Source organism: Podarcis erhardii (genome assembly GCF_964252035.2).
Source record: "Podarcis erhardii genome assembly, chromosome: 9".
NCBI lineage: Eukaryota > Metazoa > Chordata > Lepidosauria > Squamata > Lacertidae > Podarcis > Podarcis erhardii.
Window position 1 is genome coordinate 24,531,817 of NC_138512.1, and position 18,550 is coordinate 24,550,366.

The 18,550-nt window shown below is 41.4% G+C and overlaps 1 protein-coding gene across 2 annotated transcripts in view; it reads left to right on the top strand.

Annotated features, from left to right (window-relative positions):
• SGCZ (sarcoglycan zeta) overlaps nucleotides 1-18,550 on the top strand; it is a 548,799-nt gene that overhangs the window by 471,122 nt on the left and 59,127 nt on the right. For both annotated transcript variants that reach the window (XM_081875927.1, XM_081875928.1), the window contains one exon: nucleotides 10,390-10,477. In XM_081875927.1, the coding sequence (XP_081732053.1) occupies nucleotides 10,390-10,477 (88 nt within the window). The remainder of the gene's footprint in view (nucleotides 1-10,389; nucleotides 10,478-18,550) is intronic.

The following is an 18,550-nucleotide window of genomic DNA, read 5'->3' on the forward strand; positions in this document are numbered from 1 at the left end:
TTGGCCCCCCTACACCTGCTGTTTGCATTCTAAAGAAACATTTACATAAAGGGTGTTGTCACATTTAGTTTGCCCCCTATCCCTTTGAATTTCAGCAAAATAACTAGTTGAAATCCGTCCAGATAAATCCAGCGATGCTCCAGACATTTGGGACCCCCTCCCTCTCTGAGTCTAGACATTGTTCTGGAGATGTCAGATCCAGGACACTGGTAGTGAAAACCTTTCTCTTTGTTTTCACTGTTAGTTTGTCAGAACAGCAGTTGAGTCTTCTCTCCGCTGTTTTTCAGCAATATCTCTGTGCATAGCTAGAGGGTGGTGGGTATGGTTGCTGCTGCCCATTGAGCAGTAGTCAGGCATTACACACATCCAATCAGTTCTGATCCGGCAATATAAAACTTCTTGACTGTGTCCAGTTTGAGCAAGTAATTACTTGGGAAGGGATATGGCTCAGTGGTACAGCACATACTTCGCTTGTGAAGGTCCTGGGTTCACTGGGAGAGACCTGCTCCCCATCTGAAATTATGGACTTCTTTCAGACGGTGTAGACCAGGAGTGGGGAACCTATGGCCCTCCAGATGTTGCTGAACTAGAACCCCCATCAGCACCAGCTAGCGTAGCAAGTGGTCAGGGATTATGGGAATTATGACCCAGAGACATCTTCTTCCCCACCCTTGGTATGGACAATACTGAGCTACATGGACCAGTGGTCTGTCTGACATAGTATAAGGCAACTTACATTCCCAGGTACAGCTTTCAGATAGCACATTACTGCTGACTGGCTTAATTTGCTATCTGCTCAGCTCAGTACCTGCCTGGTTGGTATCTACTTGCCTGCAAACTACGGTCTCTGTTGGGCCATGCCAATTCCTTGCTGATCCAAAGAGATTAGCGGGAGGCACCAACACAAATGGCAAAGTTGAAATAACAACTGTAGTGCCACTCTCTCAACCTAGTTGTTATGCCTGCAGCTGAACTACCTTCCTCTTCCTCCCACTTTAGCAGAACTCACTGTTATCTGGAAGTTCCTTTCACACTTCTTATCATTGCACAAACCCTCAGAAGGAGATTAAAGTCTATTCTTTTTCTGCTCCATTTGTACGTTCTAATAGTTTGCAAAAAAAAAACCCCACAAACCTATCTTAATTAACTTCTGTTTGCTAATTACATTGATGAACCTGCAATGAAAGTAAACTCTGGTTTCATCTACTAATTTGGCTCATTTGGAGTTGAATTGCTAAGTACATAGTTTAGGAAACCTGATGGAAGAGGTGAGCATATAATTATTATTATTTGGGGGTGGGGCGGGACAAAGAAACCGATCATAGCAAAGGTGAGCAGCTTAAGTAATACAGGCCAACAGTGGTACAGAGGGAGATCGGGACCCCCGAATGAGTGGTGGTTTGAGTTGTGTTGATTACTTGCATGTGTAGATGCTGTTTCCACATGTCCTGTTCAGTGTGTGAAAAGCACATTTTCATCCAAGTTATAACATGCTATCTTTCTTGCCTGGATCTTGCTCAGGAACGTAATTGTAGGAAAACCTTTCCTAGTTCCAAGATTCCAGATAATGTTTATAAATCAGTCCTTTCATTAAATGTCAGTGTAAAAATGCTTTGCCTATATAAAAATACCCAGCACTTGCTATTTTAAAAATGGTCTGGAGATTACAATGCTCTCAGTTGACAATTTATTGGATAGTAAATTAAGCAGGAGAAAGTTAGACCTTGATATTGAATCTCGATGTGAAATAGGGTTTCAGTAGATTATTTTCTTTAGCTATCTGGATGACATGATAAGGGAACAGAACAAGCCCACAACAAATCCAGAGCTATCTGATATTTCTTCAAGTTTATCTCCACTATCTAGCATTTAACCTGCTTTGTTGATCTTCCAAACACAACTGATTTGATTAACAGATATGATTTTTCTAACCTTATAAAAACTTATTGAGAAGACAAGAAAAAGAAAGCTGTGAAACTGAAAATCCATTAATACTGGATGATAAATTAAGCAAGTATTTCAAAAGAAATAAGAAAAATACATTTTGAACTAGATAAATTGTCTAGGACTGTAAACCTATACACATTAGCCTGGATGTAAGTACCGTTGAGTAAACGTTTATAGGGTTACAATATAAATAAGTATACATAATACCCAGAGACTGAAAACCTAAAAGGAATTCGCTTCACTTGTTGGACGTGTTCACAGTAAAATCTTGAAATTCATTGTTGTCAGGAACTTAAATATATTGATTTCAACAAGTTTACACTGGGTATGACATAGTTGGACATCACCCTTAATATCCAAGTAATCTAAAAACTGAGCACTTACCCTAGTGCTCAAAATCTAACTCATAATGACTTCATTGAAATAAAACTGTCATGGAAGTAGCGTGACTAATTTTGAATTCCTCTCATCAAGTGAATGCAAAGAGCCTAGAGGATATAAGGAAGTCAGTGATAGGAGCCTGCAGGACCATCCCAAAATAAATATTAGGCTACATAATATACCATACTAATTAATTTCTATTTTCACAAAGATGAAACGGAGACTTCTTAAAGAACAGGTGTCACAGTCCAGCACAAGGTAAAGAATGCTTAAGCCCATTGGGACCAAAGGTCTTAAGTACACCTAATTCTCTGCTGCATTGTGGAAAGGCACCTCACATTCTTAGCCGGGGGTGGGGGGAGAGAGACACCATTTTTCTTTTTCATTAGATTAATGAGCATATAATGTATTCAAATAAGCTCTGTTTATTTTAATGTGCTTCCAAATTCCAGTTAGAAACAATGGATTCATTCAGGCAATGTCAAGTTGAAATCAAAGATAATCCGTACCCCTGCAGTTTAATGAAAAATGCATTAATACCAATCAAATGACAGAGAGATAGAAACTGGAAATATGACTCTCATGTGTTGTTCTTTGGTAGTGGGTGGGAGGGTCCCCCCCCCCAAAGCTAAGTGCTATAAACAACAAAGTGGTTCTTTGAGGATGTATTTTGATACCTCAGCCATTAAGTCATTCATTACCGCATATTCTTTTGCCAGACCAGCAATCGCTGGGGCTAAAGAACTTCAAAAAGTCCATAAGGGGCATGGAAAAAATAATAATCACTACTTAGGAAAAATATCCCTAGCAGCTGCTTTGGTTGCCATCAAGTCCCTGGGCAATGTTCATATTCCCAGCCCAAATGATTGCTTTGGGCACGGACGCTCCCAAACAGTCATGGCTCTGCAGCTGGAAAGATGGACAAGCCAAAAAGCCCATTCCATCTGCCAAGCTGCAGGAGGGCAAGCTGTTTGACAAACTATTAAATAAATCAACTGCAGAGGGGAGGAAGAGGAGAACATACAATGCACTTGAAATCCTAGGATGGAGCTCACCATGACTTCACACATTCCTATTTGCAAGTTAATGAACTGATGGAAACAGCCTAGAAGCCTTTCCTCTGGGATTAAGGCTCCATGTTGGAGAGTCAAGAGTAACGTCTAGCCATTATCCAACATTTTGTTGAACTTAACTTACTTTGTTTACTCAGAAGGGAGATAGGAGGCTTACTTCCAGTAAGCATGCTTGAGGAAAGGTGAAATGGTCAATTTCAGCTTTTCATTTTTACAAAATTAAATTCAGTTCTCCACGTTTCCAAGTCAGTCTTTAAAAAAAAAGTCCCCATGAAAATTCACCAGCATTTTAGCTCAATTTCTCCTAAAATGCACATTTTTCTCTAAAATACACATTTTTGCAAAGCAGTGTCCCCTAATTTAATGTATTCTTGAATAATCATGAATTTGTATACAGACTTTGTCCTAGAATGTACACTTTTGAAACACTTTACTTGGCTGGAGAATTCCGTTGCAAAATTCAGAGAAGTGCAAAATTCAAAGAACTGTTTTGGGCCACACATTAGTTTGAAAAGTGCAAATTAGGGAGGCTCACCTTTAGTTGTGAAGTGAATCAAATTTCTACCCCATCCCTAAGTATACAAAGCCAAGCCTATACATGCCTACACAGATACAAACCCCATTGGTTTCAACAGGACTTAACAGGTAAGCACATATAGGATTGTAACCTAAATTATTTCTTCACACACACACACACACACACACACACACACACACACACTGTTTTACAATTTTGAATACTCATTTAAACATTAAAATATCAATGACTTCCCTTCCTCTCTTTCCATTTTTTATTTTGCATATCATAAATCCCTTCATATTTTACATAAACTAAACCATTCAATATTCCACTATTACATCCATCAAAACTTATTCATGCTGTTGAATTTATCTTAATGCTGCCAGTGTTTTCAAGTGTATACAATTACCCCCCCATATATTCAATAAACATTTTCCAATCTTCTCTAAACATATGTTCTTGTTCACTTATTCTATATGTTAAGTCTTGAAGCTGTGCATATTCCATCAGCTTAAGTTGCCACTCTTCTTTCTTTGAGACCTTACTCATTTTCCATTTTGGGGCTAACAAAACACAGACTGCAGTAGTGGCATACATAAATAACAATAATGTCTGAATTTAATAATAAATAAATAAATAAATAAATACCCCACCCAAGTTGCTGGGCCTCCCCAGCCACTCTGGGCAGCTTTAAACAGGATATTAAAAACATGATAAAACATCAAACATTGAAAACTTCCCTACACAGGGCTGCTTTCTGCTGTCTTCTAAAAGTCGGATAGTTGTTTATTTCCTTGACACCTGATGGGAGGGCATTCCACAGGGCAGGCACCACTACTGAGAAGGCCCTCTTCCTGGTTCCCTGTAACCTCACTTCTCGCAGTTAGGGAACCACCAGAAGGCCCTCAGAGCTGGACCTCAAGACTCTAGTGTGTTTTTTTAATGATTTTTAATGATTTTTTTCAGTCATTATGAATTATACCCTTTTACAGGTCCATAATTATTTCTTCATTAGTCCTCAGTAGCATGACAGAACGAAAATCAGGAGCAATGCTTTGCTCTTTTTTCAGTTTAGAAAAATGGAAAGTGTCCATAGAAAAAGCCAGATGGCATTAAATTGTTTTAAATCACCAACCAAATATGTCCTTCACTTGGACTAAGCTATTTTCCAAAAGCAGTTAAAAGTCATGGGTTTGGAAGGACTGCTTCAGAATCCAACCCTCTGCAACAAGATGTTTTAGACATAACACATGCAACAATTCAGCCCTCGTGCCTAAACTGCAGTGTGTGAGACACGCTTTAAATACCTTCAGTTGTTGAGCTATAGAAGATTCTTTTATGTGACAAGTTAAACAAATTATATGGAAGAAAATTTTGGTGTGTTGTTTTTACCACCATGGAGGAAGAGATTTTAATTGTTTCAGCAGGTATAGATACAGAGTAGGTAAGAGAAGACCCCAGAAAACAATCTCAGTTGCCAAATAAAGAAAGAAAACTATTAGGAAAACTATGGCACCAAGCAAAAGTAGCAAATGGACAGGGAAAAATCAACTTTTTATGTTATCATGGGGACAGTTTATTAACTTTGCAGAAATCAACACACACGTAGCAAAGTAGTTAAATAAGTTTGAAGCTTCTCATCTCTCCTGATATTACAAAAATAAACCAAATGAAGTAGTTAGATTTGAATTTTAGTGACTATTTTTATGTGACGTTTTTCCTATTCTTTCCTGTAGAAGTTGTAAAAGATTGGTTTGACTTGATGATCTGTATTTCTTTTCTCCTGTAAAAGAATTGCCATTGTACCTGATTTTAGAAGAGAAATAAAACAATTTAGGTTTTTTTAAAAAAAAGTATTACCAAATTAAAAAGAAGCTGTGAGGTAGCCTGATTAGCAGGAGAATATCTGAACTTAACTGATAACATTTAAAATTTATCCAGGCATTTGTATATAGCTAACAGATGTTAGCGAGGAAGGTGGTCTTCTGTGCTCTTTATAATACACCAGATTTCTATCCATTCTGAGGATTAATGCTAAAATAACAAACCACCGATGAGACTGCAGTAAATAACAAAGTTGATAGATTACATTGCAGGCTTAAAAACAGCCACTAATTTCCTTACCTGTACTTTGTTAAAACTGTTTCCATGCACTCATTTCTGAAAGCTTTTATGAAGTTGATATTTTATTTCCTTTAAAAGATTATTATAAGTGTGTGTGTGTGTGTGTGTGTCCATGACCTAGAAAATATTTTTATTTGCTAAGCTGTCATAGCAACTGCACACTGTTCTGTGCCTCATTCAGTGGCAAAGTGGTTGGGGAGAGATTACTAATGCTGGCATCAGTCTGTCTTGAGAGACAATGGCCATCAGGTGTGCTATCCAGGGGCTAAAGTCAAACTGCTGGAGAGTTACAGTGCCTGTTGTGGCAGTAGAGACCAATACAGGAGAGACATGTTTTATTGCAGCTGGGGCAGGTGAAGGTGCCTGGTTTTGCTGTTACAGGTACACTATGGTGTTTCTTCTCTCTGTGCTCCTCCCAGCGGTTTAGATTACTAAATGTGCATTAACAAGAATGTTTATTCATTTGAGTCCTGGGCTGAATGTTCCCCAAGGAGATCTTTCAGCCACATTTGGGAGGTGGGAAATTACTTCATTATGTTTGCATTTGGCTGCCTTGTGGAGGGTAGCAAAATAGCACTATTGCTCTGTCTAGCGATGTGGAGTCACACAAAGTGGGTTCTTGGAGACCAGTGCCATCCTCCCTTCTGAAACATACACCACCAGTTATCAGTTGATGACCATTGAAAGGGGGTGTTGCTTGCGCCCCCACCACTGCTAAGCCCCTTCCCTGTATCTTTTAAACTTAACTCATTTCCTGTCTGGTGCCAAAATATTCCCGCCTCATTTTTGCTAGCTGTCAGCAGGGTGCTTAAAATGTTTGTGCATATTGGGAGGTGAGAGATTTAACAAGCCTAATTGATTTGCCAGGAGCTCCATATCAATCAGCTCCATGCTGATTCAAGGGTAGTCATAAGCCTGAACAGAACTTTTCCATATCGATAAGTTCTGATCAGGCTTATGACTACATTCTCATCAGCATGCAGCCCTTCCCCCCCCCAAGTTCTCCCCACCTTCCCCCAATTGCTGTGCCAGCTGTTTGACCCAAGAAACAGACAGGGCCATTTAACAAGCATCACAGTTGCTTCTCTGGTTGAAGCAGAGAGAAGGTGCCTGGCTGCCTCCTCTTACGACTTGAGCAATCTCAAAGCTGTGGCAAAAAGTTGAGGTCCTGTACATGGTTCTGCTATTTTTTAGTCACAGAATTGTAGAGTTGGAAGGGACCATGCGGGTCATCTAGTTCAAACCCCTGCAATGCAGGAATCTCAAATAAGCATCCATGGCAGATGGCCATCCGACCTCTGCTTAAAAACCTCCAATGTGCATCTGTGTTATATCATGGGATTTTTGACTGCATGGACTTTATGTGTGGTCCAGTTCACATAGACACACCAAGCTGAATGAATCCTTCTTGCACTGGTGTTATCTGGTGTTGTTACAATTGCAACATAAAATATCTCAGAGGTGTTATGGGTCCAGTCAGGTATACAGTGGTACCTCAGGTTACATACGCTTCAGGTTACACACTCCGCTAACCCAGAAATAGTGCTTCAGGTTAAAAACTTTGCTTCAGGATAAGAACAGAAATTGTGCTCCGGTGGCACAGCAGCAGCGGGAGGCCCCATTAGCTTAAGTGGTGCTTCAGGTTAAGAACAGTTTCAGGTTAAGTACAGACCTCCGGAACGAATTAAGTACTTAACCTGAGGTACTACTGTATCTTACATATCCACCAAGAGAGAGCCAGGGAATGGATGCATTCAAGCTTAAATGAAAAACAATAACAAAAGCCAGTATACTGTACTTTTGCTGTGATTACTTATTACCTCATAATAGTGATGTCAGTGCTATCAGCTCAGCTCAGTCACCTCTCCTCCTTTTCTTGAAGTAGAGATGTGTGTGTCTTTACTACACATTCCTAATACAGAGACTTGTTTCATTGCACTGAGTGATTCCACTATGTGGAATCAGTGACTCAGTAATATTTTTAATCTATTCTAAAACTACCTTATCATTTAAATAGACGGATTAAAGCTTTTTAAAGCAGCTGTTCATGATAGACTCAACAATTGCCTTGTATTTTGACATTTCCAGAGATTCGGAGTACAGACAACTTTGTTGTCCACCTGTCATCTTTCTCTAACTTATACAGTGTCCGTCAATTCAGTCAGAGAAACTTGCTTCCTGCACTCTAAACAGTCTTTCTACTGAACGTGATGGGCCTGTTCTCATTTTTCCACCATCTTTGAGTGGTTGCCCTTTGGCTGCTGTCAAAAGATGAACAGTCGTCTCCAAAGCATCAGAAGCAGCTATGCATTTTAGATCTCCAAATACAACCAGAGGCTGGATTGAATGCTGTGTCATAACCAGTCACTTCCCTAATGTTCCTCATAACTAATTTCTATTACGGTGTAGTGCTAGGACAGTATCAGAAATCCTTAAAGCAAATTAGCTACAATTTTGTCCATCACCAACTTATCCCATATCCCAATCGAAGATACAATCAGTAATGGGTTTTCCTGAGATTTGTACAGCGTGTTAACCATGTAGCCATCATCAGACCCAATCATTGCTTGCACAGCAATGCATGCTTACTGAAGAATAGCCACACATGTTCTGAATCTAGAGTAGCCAACTTTCATCCAGTACCCGTAGCTATCTCTTAAACAGCAAGTTGATCTGCCGCAATTAAACAGGTAATAATGTATAGCTCCATGTCATTAAAAAAAAACTGCCTGCTCTTTTCAATATACCAAACCTATCTTAAAGGCAGAGGGGCAAACCAGGCTAATTTATTTCTGGCTGGCTGGCAGCTCTTTCTGTTAGGTAGGGGTAGAGAAAACGGTTTAACCTGTCCTTCCTAAATGTGATCTTTCCCACAAAATAAGGTATATGGTTTCTAAATTGAACACCTTTGCAATTTGAACATAAATAAAAGAAATAAAGGATAAAAGAAAAAGTGTAGACATCTCTACAATTTATTTATTATGTTTAAAATGATATGCTTTATTTCTAAAAAAACAAAATGAAATGAGATGTAACTACTTTGATCACAAAAGCAAAATGAGATCTACTACCAGTATAAGTTAGAACTAACCCAAAACTGCTTGTATTAGAATTTTTGAATGATTTTGAGAGGAGGTGGGGCAGAGAAGGTGATAATTACCTTTTTTTTGTATTTTCTAGGGGCTGAGTAAACATTTGGGGGAAAATATTCACAGGCACTCACATGGCCTCCATTCAGCTTGCTACCATTTCTCTTTTTTCTTGCCCAGATGCCTCTGAGCAGTGTTTCAGCCACTGCAAAAGCAGCTGTGTAAAGTGGAAGCAGATTCCAACTCAAACCTAGTAGCAGCATAAGAAAGAATGCAGGAAGCCCAAGCCTCTCGGAAAGCCTGGCAAAAAGGCCACCATGTTCGCCATTCACCTGGCTGTGTCATAATTTCTTATGCTTCCAGCTGGGTCATCTGGAGGTAGCCTCCCCAAACGATCTTTATTCAGCCCACGTTCTGCTGTTTTGAATAGTATACCCTCCCATGCAACCAGAATGCCAGGTTTTCAGACACCAGCAGCCAATGCCACACCCCTTTTCATACTAAGGATCCCTTAATGACCATTCTCTTAGCAGTAGCATTGCCTTTAGTGTCAGAAATATACCAGAAAATAGTGGCTTTGGTTGCTGATACACACCCAAATTGCAGCTTTTCAAGTGGGCATATAAACGCAATGGCACCAAATGCTTGGCACCGAATGATGAGACACTTTGTAGGCCTGTGTCTCTGATGCTGAATGCAGTTATGTAAGGGAGCCATTTCAGAATTTTAAAAACCTTGGAATAGCTCAGAAATCAAATTCTGCGTCTTCAATTTCATGTGATTCTAGCTCAGGGGCAGCCAACCTGGCGACCTTCAGAAGTTGTTGGACTACAGTTCCCATAATCCCTAAGCATTAGCCATCTTGGCGACAGCTAATGAGTGTTGCAGTCAGGGCCGGCCCACCTATGAGGCAAGTTGAGGCAACCACCTCAGGTGGCAGGATCCACAAGGACATCCGATCCCAATGCAGATCTTTATTCCCCTCCTTGTTCCTGATGTAGATCTTCACTCACCCCTTCTTCCCTGGTTGGGAGGGGAGGCACCATTTTGTGGCCTGCCTCAGGTGCTAAAATGTCTTGGGCCGGACCTGGTTGTAGTCCAACAGAATTTGAATGGTACTCCATGGTTATAGCTGATATCAGCAAGACTGTGCTGTTTTGACTAGACCTCACCAGCATACTTGTGTGTCAATCGTTATAGCTTGACTCTGCTATATTTTTCCCTCTCATTTCCTTATCTTATACATGTTTCCCAGGATAGCCCTCTGGTCTTACAGTCTGACAGGAATGTAACAGTGAATGCAAGAAACCACATGGGACAGTTAACGGGACAGCTGACTGTAGGTAAGTCTTATTCTCTAATGAAGCTTTTGTGTATCATGTTAAGATTGCAGACACCATTTCTTTTAAATATAGTGTGTAGCAGGAAGGATGCAGGAAAGGATTAACCAAGTTCAGTGCACTCTAAATGTCCTTAGCTGCAATTTTAGCAGAATTTAGCTCTGCAATGGTAATTCGATAAAAAAAGATAATCTATCCCAACAAATAATTGATCGGATAAAATGAGGATTAACCCTATTAGAAAATCTTATTGCACTTCAACCTTTTTACAGGCAGATTAATCTAGAATTCTTCTAGCCTTTTAGTAAAGCGAGTTATAATTTTCATGCAACAGCAATGGTACAAAATGTGTGGGAATTATTTGCTAATATCAGAGGATTTTCTTTTATGATTATGAACACAAAACTCACGGCCTCTTCAAGAAAGAGGGAAAACATTCTGAACACAGTCTCAGTAAGATACTGGGGAGGATAGGAAGCCTTTGGACTGTATTTCCACATATAGTGGGAATGTTGTTCAGAAAAACAAGCATTTACTTTTAGACATCATGAGCTGTATTGCAGAGTGTCCATGTAAATATATGTGGGTGTGTAATAACAGGATTTCCAAATCAGAAAGCTTGTTTCCCTCTCCAATTTTATTAATTATAGCCAAAATAATTAGCACAGTGCTGGAGATGAGAGCCACAGTGTCACTGTAACAGTGGTTCTGCCACTTTTGGGATATATTAGTGGCAGAGGAAATAACTTTGCTCTTTGAACGACCAATCATCAAGTGATCAGATATCAGGTGATGCATGTGCCTATTTTCAATCTGCCTCATTATCCTCTATAATAATAATAATAATAATAATTTATTATTTGTACCCCGCCCATCTGGCTGGGTTTCCCCAGCCACTCTGGGCGGCTTCCAACAGAGATAAAAAATACACTAAACTGTCACATATTAAAAACTTCCCTGAACAGGGCTGCCTTCAGATGTCTTCTGAATGTCAGGTAGTTGTCCATCGCCTTGACATCCGATGGGAGGGCATTCCACAGGGCGGGCGCCACCACCGAGAAGGCCCTCTGCCTGGTTCCCTGCAACTTGGCCTCTCGCAGTGAGGGAACCGCCAGAAGGCCCTCGGAGCTGGACCTCAGTGTCCGGGCAGAACGATGGGGGAGGAGACGCTCCTTCAGATATACTGGACCGAGGCCATTTAGGGCTTTAAAGGTCAGCACCAACACTTTGAATTGTGCTCGGAAATGTACTGGGAGCCAATGTAGGTCTTTCAAGACCGGTGTTATATGGTCTCGGCGGCCGCTCCCAGTCACCAGTCTAGCTGCCGCATTCTGTATTAGTTGTAGTTTCCGGGTCACCTTCAAAGGTAGCCCCACGTAGAGCGCATTGCAGTAGTCCAAGCGGGAGATAACCAGAGCATGTACCACTCTGGCGAGACAGTCCGCAGGCAGATAGGGTCTCAGCCTACGTACCAGATGGAGCTGGTAAACAGCTGCCCTGGATACAGATTTGACCTGTGCCTCCATGGACAGCTGTGAGTCCAAAATGACTCCCAGGCTGCGCACCTGGTCCTTCAGGGGCACAGTTACCCCATTCAGGACCAGGGAATCCTCCACACCTGCCCGCCTCCTGTCCCCCAAAAACAGTACTTCTGTCTTGTCAGGATTCAACCTCAATCTGTTAGCCGCCATCCATCCTCCAACCGCTTCCAGACACTCACACAGGACCTTTACCGCCTTCACTGGTTCTGATTTAAAAGAGAGGTAGAGCTGGGTATCATCTGCATACTGATGAACACCCAGCCCAAACCTCCTGATGATCCCTCCCAGCGGCTGCATGTAGATGTTGAAAAGCATGGGGGAGAGGACAGAACCCTGAGGCACCCCACAAGTGAGCGGCCAGGGGTCTGAACACTCATCCCCCACCACCACTTTCTGAACACGGCCCAGGAGGAAGGAGCGGAACCACTGTATGACAGTGCCCCCAGCTCCCAGCCCCTCAAGACGGTCCAGAAGGATGTCATGGTCAATGGTATCAAACGCCGCTGAGAGATCCAGCAGAACTAGGAAACAGCTCTCACCTTTGTCCCTAGCCCGCCGGAGATCATCAACCAGTGCGACCAAGGCAGTTTCAGTCCCATGATGAGGCCTGAATCCCGACTGGAAGGGATCCAAATGGTCCGCTTCTTCCAGGCGTGCCTGGAGTTGTTCAGCAACCACTCGCTCAATCACCTTGCCCAAGAATGGGAGGTTTGAGACTGGGCGATAATTGGCCATCGTGGCCGCATCTAAAGATGGTTTTTTAAGAAGCGGTTTAATAACCGCCTCTTTCAGCGGGTCTGGGAAGGCTCCCTCACGGAGGGAAGCATTCACCACCCCACGAAGCCCATCGCCCAGTCCTTCCCGGCTAGCTTTTATAAGCCAGGATGGGCAAGGATCCAGGAGACAGGTGGTTGGCTTCACTCGTCCAAGCAGCCTGTCCACATCCTCGGAGGTAACAGATTGAAATTGATCCCACACAACTTGACCAGACAGGACTCTAGCACTCTCCCGCCCCGGCCCTGCTCCCACGGTGGAGTCTACTTCTTCCCGAATCTGAGCGATTTTATCTGCAAAAAAATTTGCAAAATCATTGCAGGAGAACATGTGGCCCGTACTGGGCCCCGATGTTACAGGTGGTTCCGCTAAATTGCGAACCACCTGAAAGAGTCTCCTGCTGCTGTTTTCTGCAGGTTTGGAGTGTTCTTTGTTCTTCTTCATTTATAGTTACGTTTTATAATGCTGAGTTAGTATGGAACTTTAACAGGTCTCCCCCCCCCCCAAAAAAAAGAGATACAGATTTTTTTTTTAGTAAGAAGAATCTTTCATTTCTGCAGAAAAACACATAGAAAACCTTTACTGCATATTTAAATAATGACATCCCTTGTGAGCATATGCCATGCAGTATGTTAGGTTTTTATTAATGTACAGGGAGAATTTCTATGGTTCAGAATGATTTTTATCATAAATCATCCTCTGATGTCAGGGTACTGTTCTTCTTTACAATTCTGTCATTCCCAGTTGTCCCAATTCAGTTGCTATCATTGCAGTGGCTTTATTGTAATGCCATCTCAAATAATTTTTAGTGGTCACTTTACATATTAAAAGGATTGCAATATTTAGTTGATTAATCTGTTAGATTAATCAACTAAAATCTCCTAAGAGGCAATACATTTCTCTGTGTTTCAAATAATGTCAACTATTTTAATACAAGTACTTGTAAAAAAACTTTGTATTCATCACCTTAAAAGCAAAGACAGTGCCCTTTCCCCCTGTTCTTCAGAATGATTATTTTGTTCATATGGAAACACCTGCAGATTCAATGGATGAGTTAACTGATTGAAACTTATATCAACTAGCATTTCTAAAGCAGCAAATTTAATTGATACCAAAAGATTCGTCACTAGACTGATGGTTTTTGACTGGTGAGTTTTGAAAATTACAACAAATAATCATGTTCTATAAGCGATCTCCTAAATCCAAAAACCTTAGCCAGTTAATGAGCAGAGAAGACACTGCCCACTTTTGAAAGGCAACGCAAGTAAACATCTTAGTTTCTCTGATCATCTCTGTTAGCTTTTGACTCCTGCTGCCAGACATAAGAGGTCCAGGGGAGGGTGTTTATAAACCTCTTTTCCTTCAGATCTTCCTATGGCCACTCAAGAAAATGACTTAAGATCCTACCTTGAAAAAGTGCCAGCATACTATAGGACTGTAGCAAGACCTTAATCCTACTCTCTTGATTATCCTTTTCTTTTCCAATGAGGGTTTTTTATGGGGTGGGTGTCTCACTGTTCATTATCTTGTTTTCTGCAAAAGCCTTTTTGAGTACATATAATGTACATATAATATTCATTTAAGATTAAGGGGGAAAGGCCTTCTCGGATAGGAGGTCTGGAGCCTGCTACCTTTCTCTTTTTTAGAAATGAATTGCTGAGCTTTCCCCCCCCCCCTTCATCTGATGAAGGAATTGTTGTTTCGTTCATATAGTTATTCTACCTGAGGCATGGCAGTGTAATATGCAAAGACACAGCATCTGTGAGGATTGCCCTAAACGGTTGTGTCAAAGGCAGCCAGGCATGGTGGCAGATACAAATGGATGCAAATTAAGCCAGCACCTTTCCTAGCCATTTTGCACTTGCTGCTTCTGGTAAATACATTATTTAAACATTTAGCTCTAGCGGTATTTAAAGTTAGGTTTCTTCTGACACTCCATTGAATGCAATATAGGGAAGCAATCTGAAACTCAGATTGAAGGAATGGCAATTTGTTGAGTTTTACCCTGTAAGTGTGACTAAATAGGTGCGAGAGCACCGTCCAGTCGGCTTGACAATACAGTGTTTGCACTTAATCCTCTAAATAGTTCAGCTGCTTTAAAGCAACACATGTTCCCTTGTTAGTCATTACTGCAAACACCTGTGAACTATTTAATTAGCCATCGCAGTTGCTGCAGATTGTCGGAGGAGTCTACTGATTAAAATGTATCATAGTTACGTTCCATTTCACTTCTCTTGCTTTCTAATTCTGGTGAAATCTCTGCAGGATCAGTTTACTTTTCAATGGTATCAAGCCCTCAAAGTTACCTCAGTCATAAGTGCAATATGGCTGTGGGGAGGTATGTAGGCATCTGTAAAGGTAAAGGTAAAGGGACCCCTGACCGTTAGGACCAGTCGTGGCCGACTCTGGGGTTGCGGCGCTCATCTCGCTTTATTGGCCGAGGGAGCTGGCGTAAAGCTTCCAGGTCATGTGGCCAGCATGACTAAGCCGCTTCTGGCGAACCAGAGCAGCACACGGAAATGCCGTTTACCTTCCCGCTGGAGTGGTACCTATTTATCTACTTGCCCTTTGATGTGCTTTTGAACTGCTAGGTTGGCAGGAGCGGGGACTGAGCAACGGGAGCTCACCCCGTTGCGGGGATTCGAACAGCCGACCTTCTGATCGGCAAGTCCTAGGCTCTGTGGTTTAACCCACAGCACCACCCGCGTCCCTTATGCACCCTCTACAACTCGGTACAATCGGATTGCAGTTACAAAGGCTCATGGGATTTCTTGCTGGTTTTGCACCATTTTTGCAGTTTTCCTGCTCTTTGGGGGGCTGGACAGTTGTTGTTTTGCTCTTTTCACACTATTTTTCAGTTTAAATTAATTTATTTAATTTTCCCCCAGCCCCACACATATACACAGTTGTGCACGAGTTGAACAAAGCTAAGTGAGGAGATGCCTGCACATAGTAACACCTGCCATTTCCACAACACGTTGGGAATGTTCAGAGCACTTTGTATAGCGCATGTACTAAGTCACAAGAGGCCTGCACCAAAACAGTGCAGTGAGACATACTCTTGTTCAGTATGCGAGCCAGCCAGTCATGTATTCTGTACGGATGCCCCATTCCATTCTCTCCCCACCCTATTTTCTGTTGTCCTGCCCCACCTCCCACCAGTCAACTTACTGTGCCCACTGAACATTTTCAGTCCCCACTGGGCTGGGTTTTTGGGGAAGGAGGTATGTTCTTAATATATTTTTGTTCCCCCATGACTCCCACATGCATGATGCTGTTTACGATACATAAGGATCCACATTCAGAGAATAACTTGACTAATAGCATAGCAGATCTTTTCTATATCTGGTGCTTTATATAATCTGTGACTCTGTAGCTATCGTCAATGAATATAGATGAACTATTCTTTTCTTCTGTATAACATTTCGCCGCTAAATAAAGATAACAAAAATTGGAAGGAAAAAAATCCATAAGGACATTTTTGCAAAAATCCCTAGCTGATTTCAAAAGTCCTTTCTGGTCCAGCCTTCTTTCTCCAGTAGTAGCTAGGTGCATCTATTATTATTATTATTATTATTATTATTATTATTATTATTATTATTAAACTGTTCGCTTCTAGGAACTGATTTACTGAAGTAAATCTGAATATGGGAGATTCCATTTTGCTATCCATGCAAAAAGCCGTTGATACACTGCAACCCTAGACTCACCTCTCTGGGAGTAACTCCCATTGAACTCAGTAGAACTTCTAAGTGGACATGTGTGAGATTGTGCTATCATCCTCCTTGAGTTTGCCTCATTCTCTTGGAAAGCCATCTAAGGTTGTGGCCCTTACTACATCTATCAGGAGTTAATTCTGTTTCTTATAAGTTCATTGTATGAAATAAGTGCAATCGTATGAATGATGGACAGTAGATTTCAGCCAATCATAAGGAAAGCAACTTGATAGTAAGAGCAGTTTGACAGTGTGTGTAGAGAGAGGCTGCGTAAATGTTAATACAAGACTGGGGTCAGATGGGCATTGGTGGTGGTTGACTGTCATCATAAGGTGAGACATGAGACATAAAAACATAATAAGAGCCCTGCGGGATCAGACCAGTGGTCTCATAATTAGTCCAGTGGCCAACCAGATGCTTATGGGGACCCCACAAGTAAGCCATGAGCTTACCCAGCAATTGGTATTCAGAGAGAGATCTGATAGTAGTACTGTACACAGCCATCATTATGGGTAGCCACACCAGACCAAGTTGTGGTTCACAGTTCTGTGTTCTGCAGCTTAAGATAAGGTACCCAAGAGGTTGGCGATTGGAAGTAAGCTTTTAGAATTTAAAAACCTATGTTTTGTTAAACGTGGATGTGGTAGATGGATGTAGTATTAATAGAAGCAACAGAATCTGGAGAAGATTGGGGCTGAAAGACCAAGGTGAAAAAAGTGTAGAGATACATGGAGGCTAAGTTGTAAGTGGGCGCATTGTGTGAGACTCCCAAAGGCTACTGTTTACATGCCACAGAACAGAAATTAAAGCTAGTGCCTTCACGTAAAACTTTCGTGCTTTTTGGTGCTTGTATGACTTAACTCTTCTCTTAAGTTAAAGGTTTTTTTTATCTTAGAATTACATTTTAATTCTTAAATGTAGACAACCATGAGCACTGGAAAATGTGGAATAAAATTAGTTTCAATAGATAAAAACAGAAAAGCGGAAAACCAGAAAAAGAATTTAAAATGTATGGGACTAAATATTTGATTACTATTCTCATACCCTGTTCTTCCTTCACTCATTTCAGGGTGGGGTGATGTGTTGTTTTGAGGAACAGGCTGCCTGTTATGTAAATGGCACAATGTGAAACGATGGCTTTGGGTATTTTTCTTCTTCTTAATAACAGCAAAGCTCTGCCTATTACTGTCTAGTACGAGTTGTCCTGATGTTATCACCGTGAAAATGCAGGTGTAGCTTCTCTCTACGCTTGTTCCTTTGGCTGGGCTATGTTGAATCCGGGGTGGGGTGTGTGTGTGTGGAGGGAGGAACACCCAGGTGCATAATGTGGAAAAGGATATGTGATGTTTGCATGGATGTTAGCAATAAACACATTGAGAAGTATGTTAAGAAGCCTTCATTTTGTGTAATGAAAGCCTGGCTTTAGTTTATAGGTCTGTTATAAAAGTCACAATAATGCAGAGATTAGTTCCAGTGACTGAGCGGAATGGGCACAGAGGGCTGGCTTAGCATAACAATGCCAGCAAGGCATTGATCATTTGGTGGCGGCGGCGTTGTGCTCAGAATGAAGGGGGGGGGGAGAGAATCCTAATGCTGTGCATGCTTTTCCTTTTACATTATTCAGTTGGCCCACCGAAATTAAAAGACCTATCTCACAGCAGACTATGACATTCAGTAAGAGGTGCTTAAAGTGATGTTCAGAACATCCTATTTCTGGACATTCCAGAAGACATATATCTACAGGTGAGATCTATCAGAAAGAAGGGAGTGGTAAAGGAAACCTAAAGCTTTCCTATATATTGTGACCACTCTGGCATGTATCCTGCACCAATTACATTGAAATTTCACAGCCTCGTCCGAGTCATATTAGCATTGTTTTACAGCACTGCTGCTCCTTGCTTCACTAACTCATATATATTGTTTAACATAGCTGATACTTTTATAGGGGAGCCTGCACTTTGTGCATTAGGAGAGAGGAGTTGCAGATCAATTAGGATTTAGGAAAACCACCTTGAAAGCAGGGGGAGGGGGGTTCAATCTTGGTT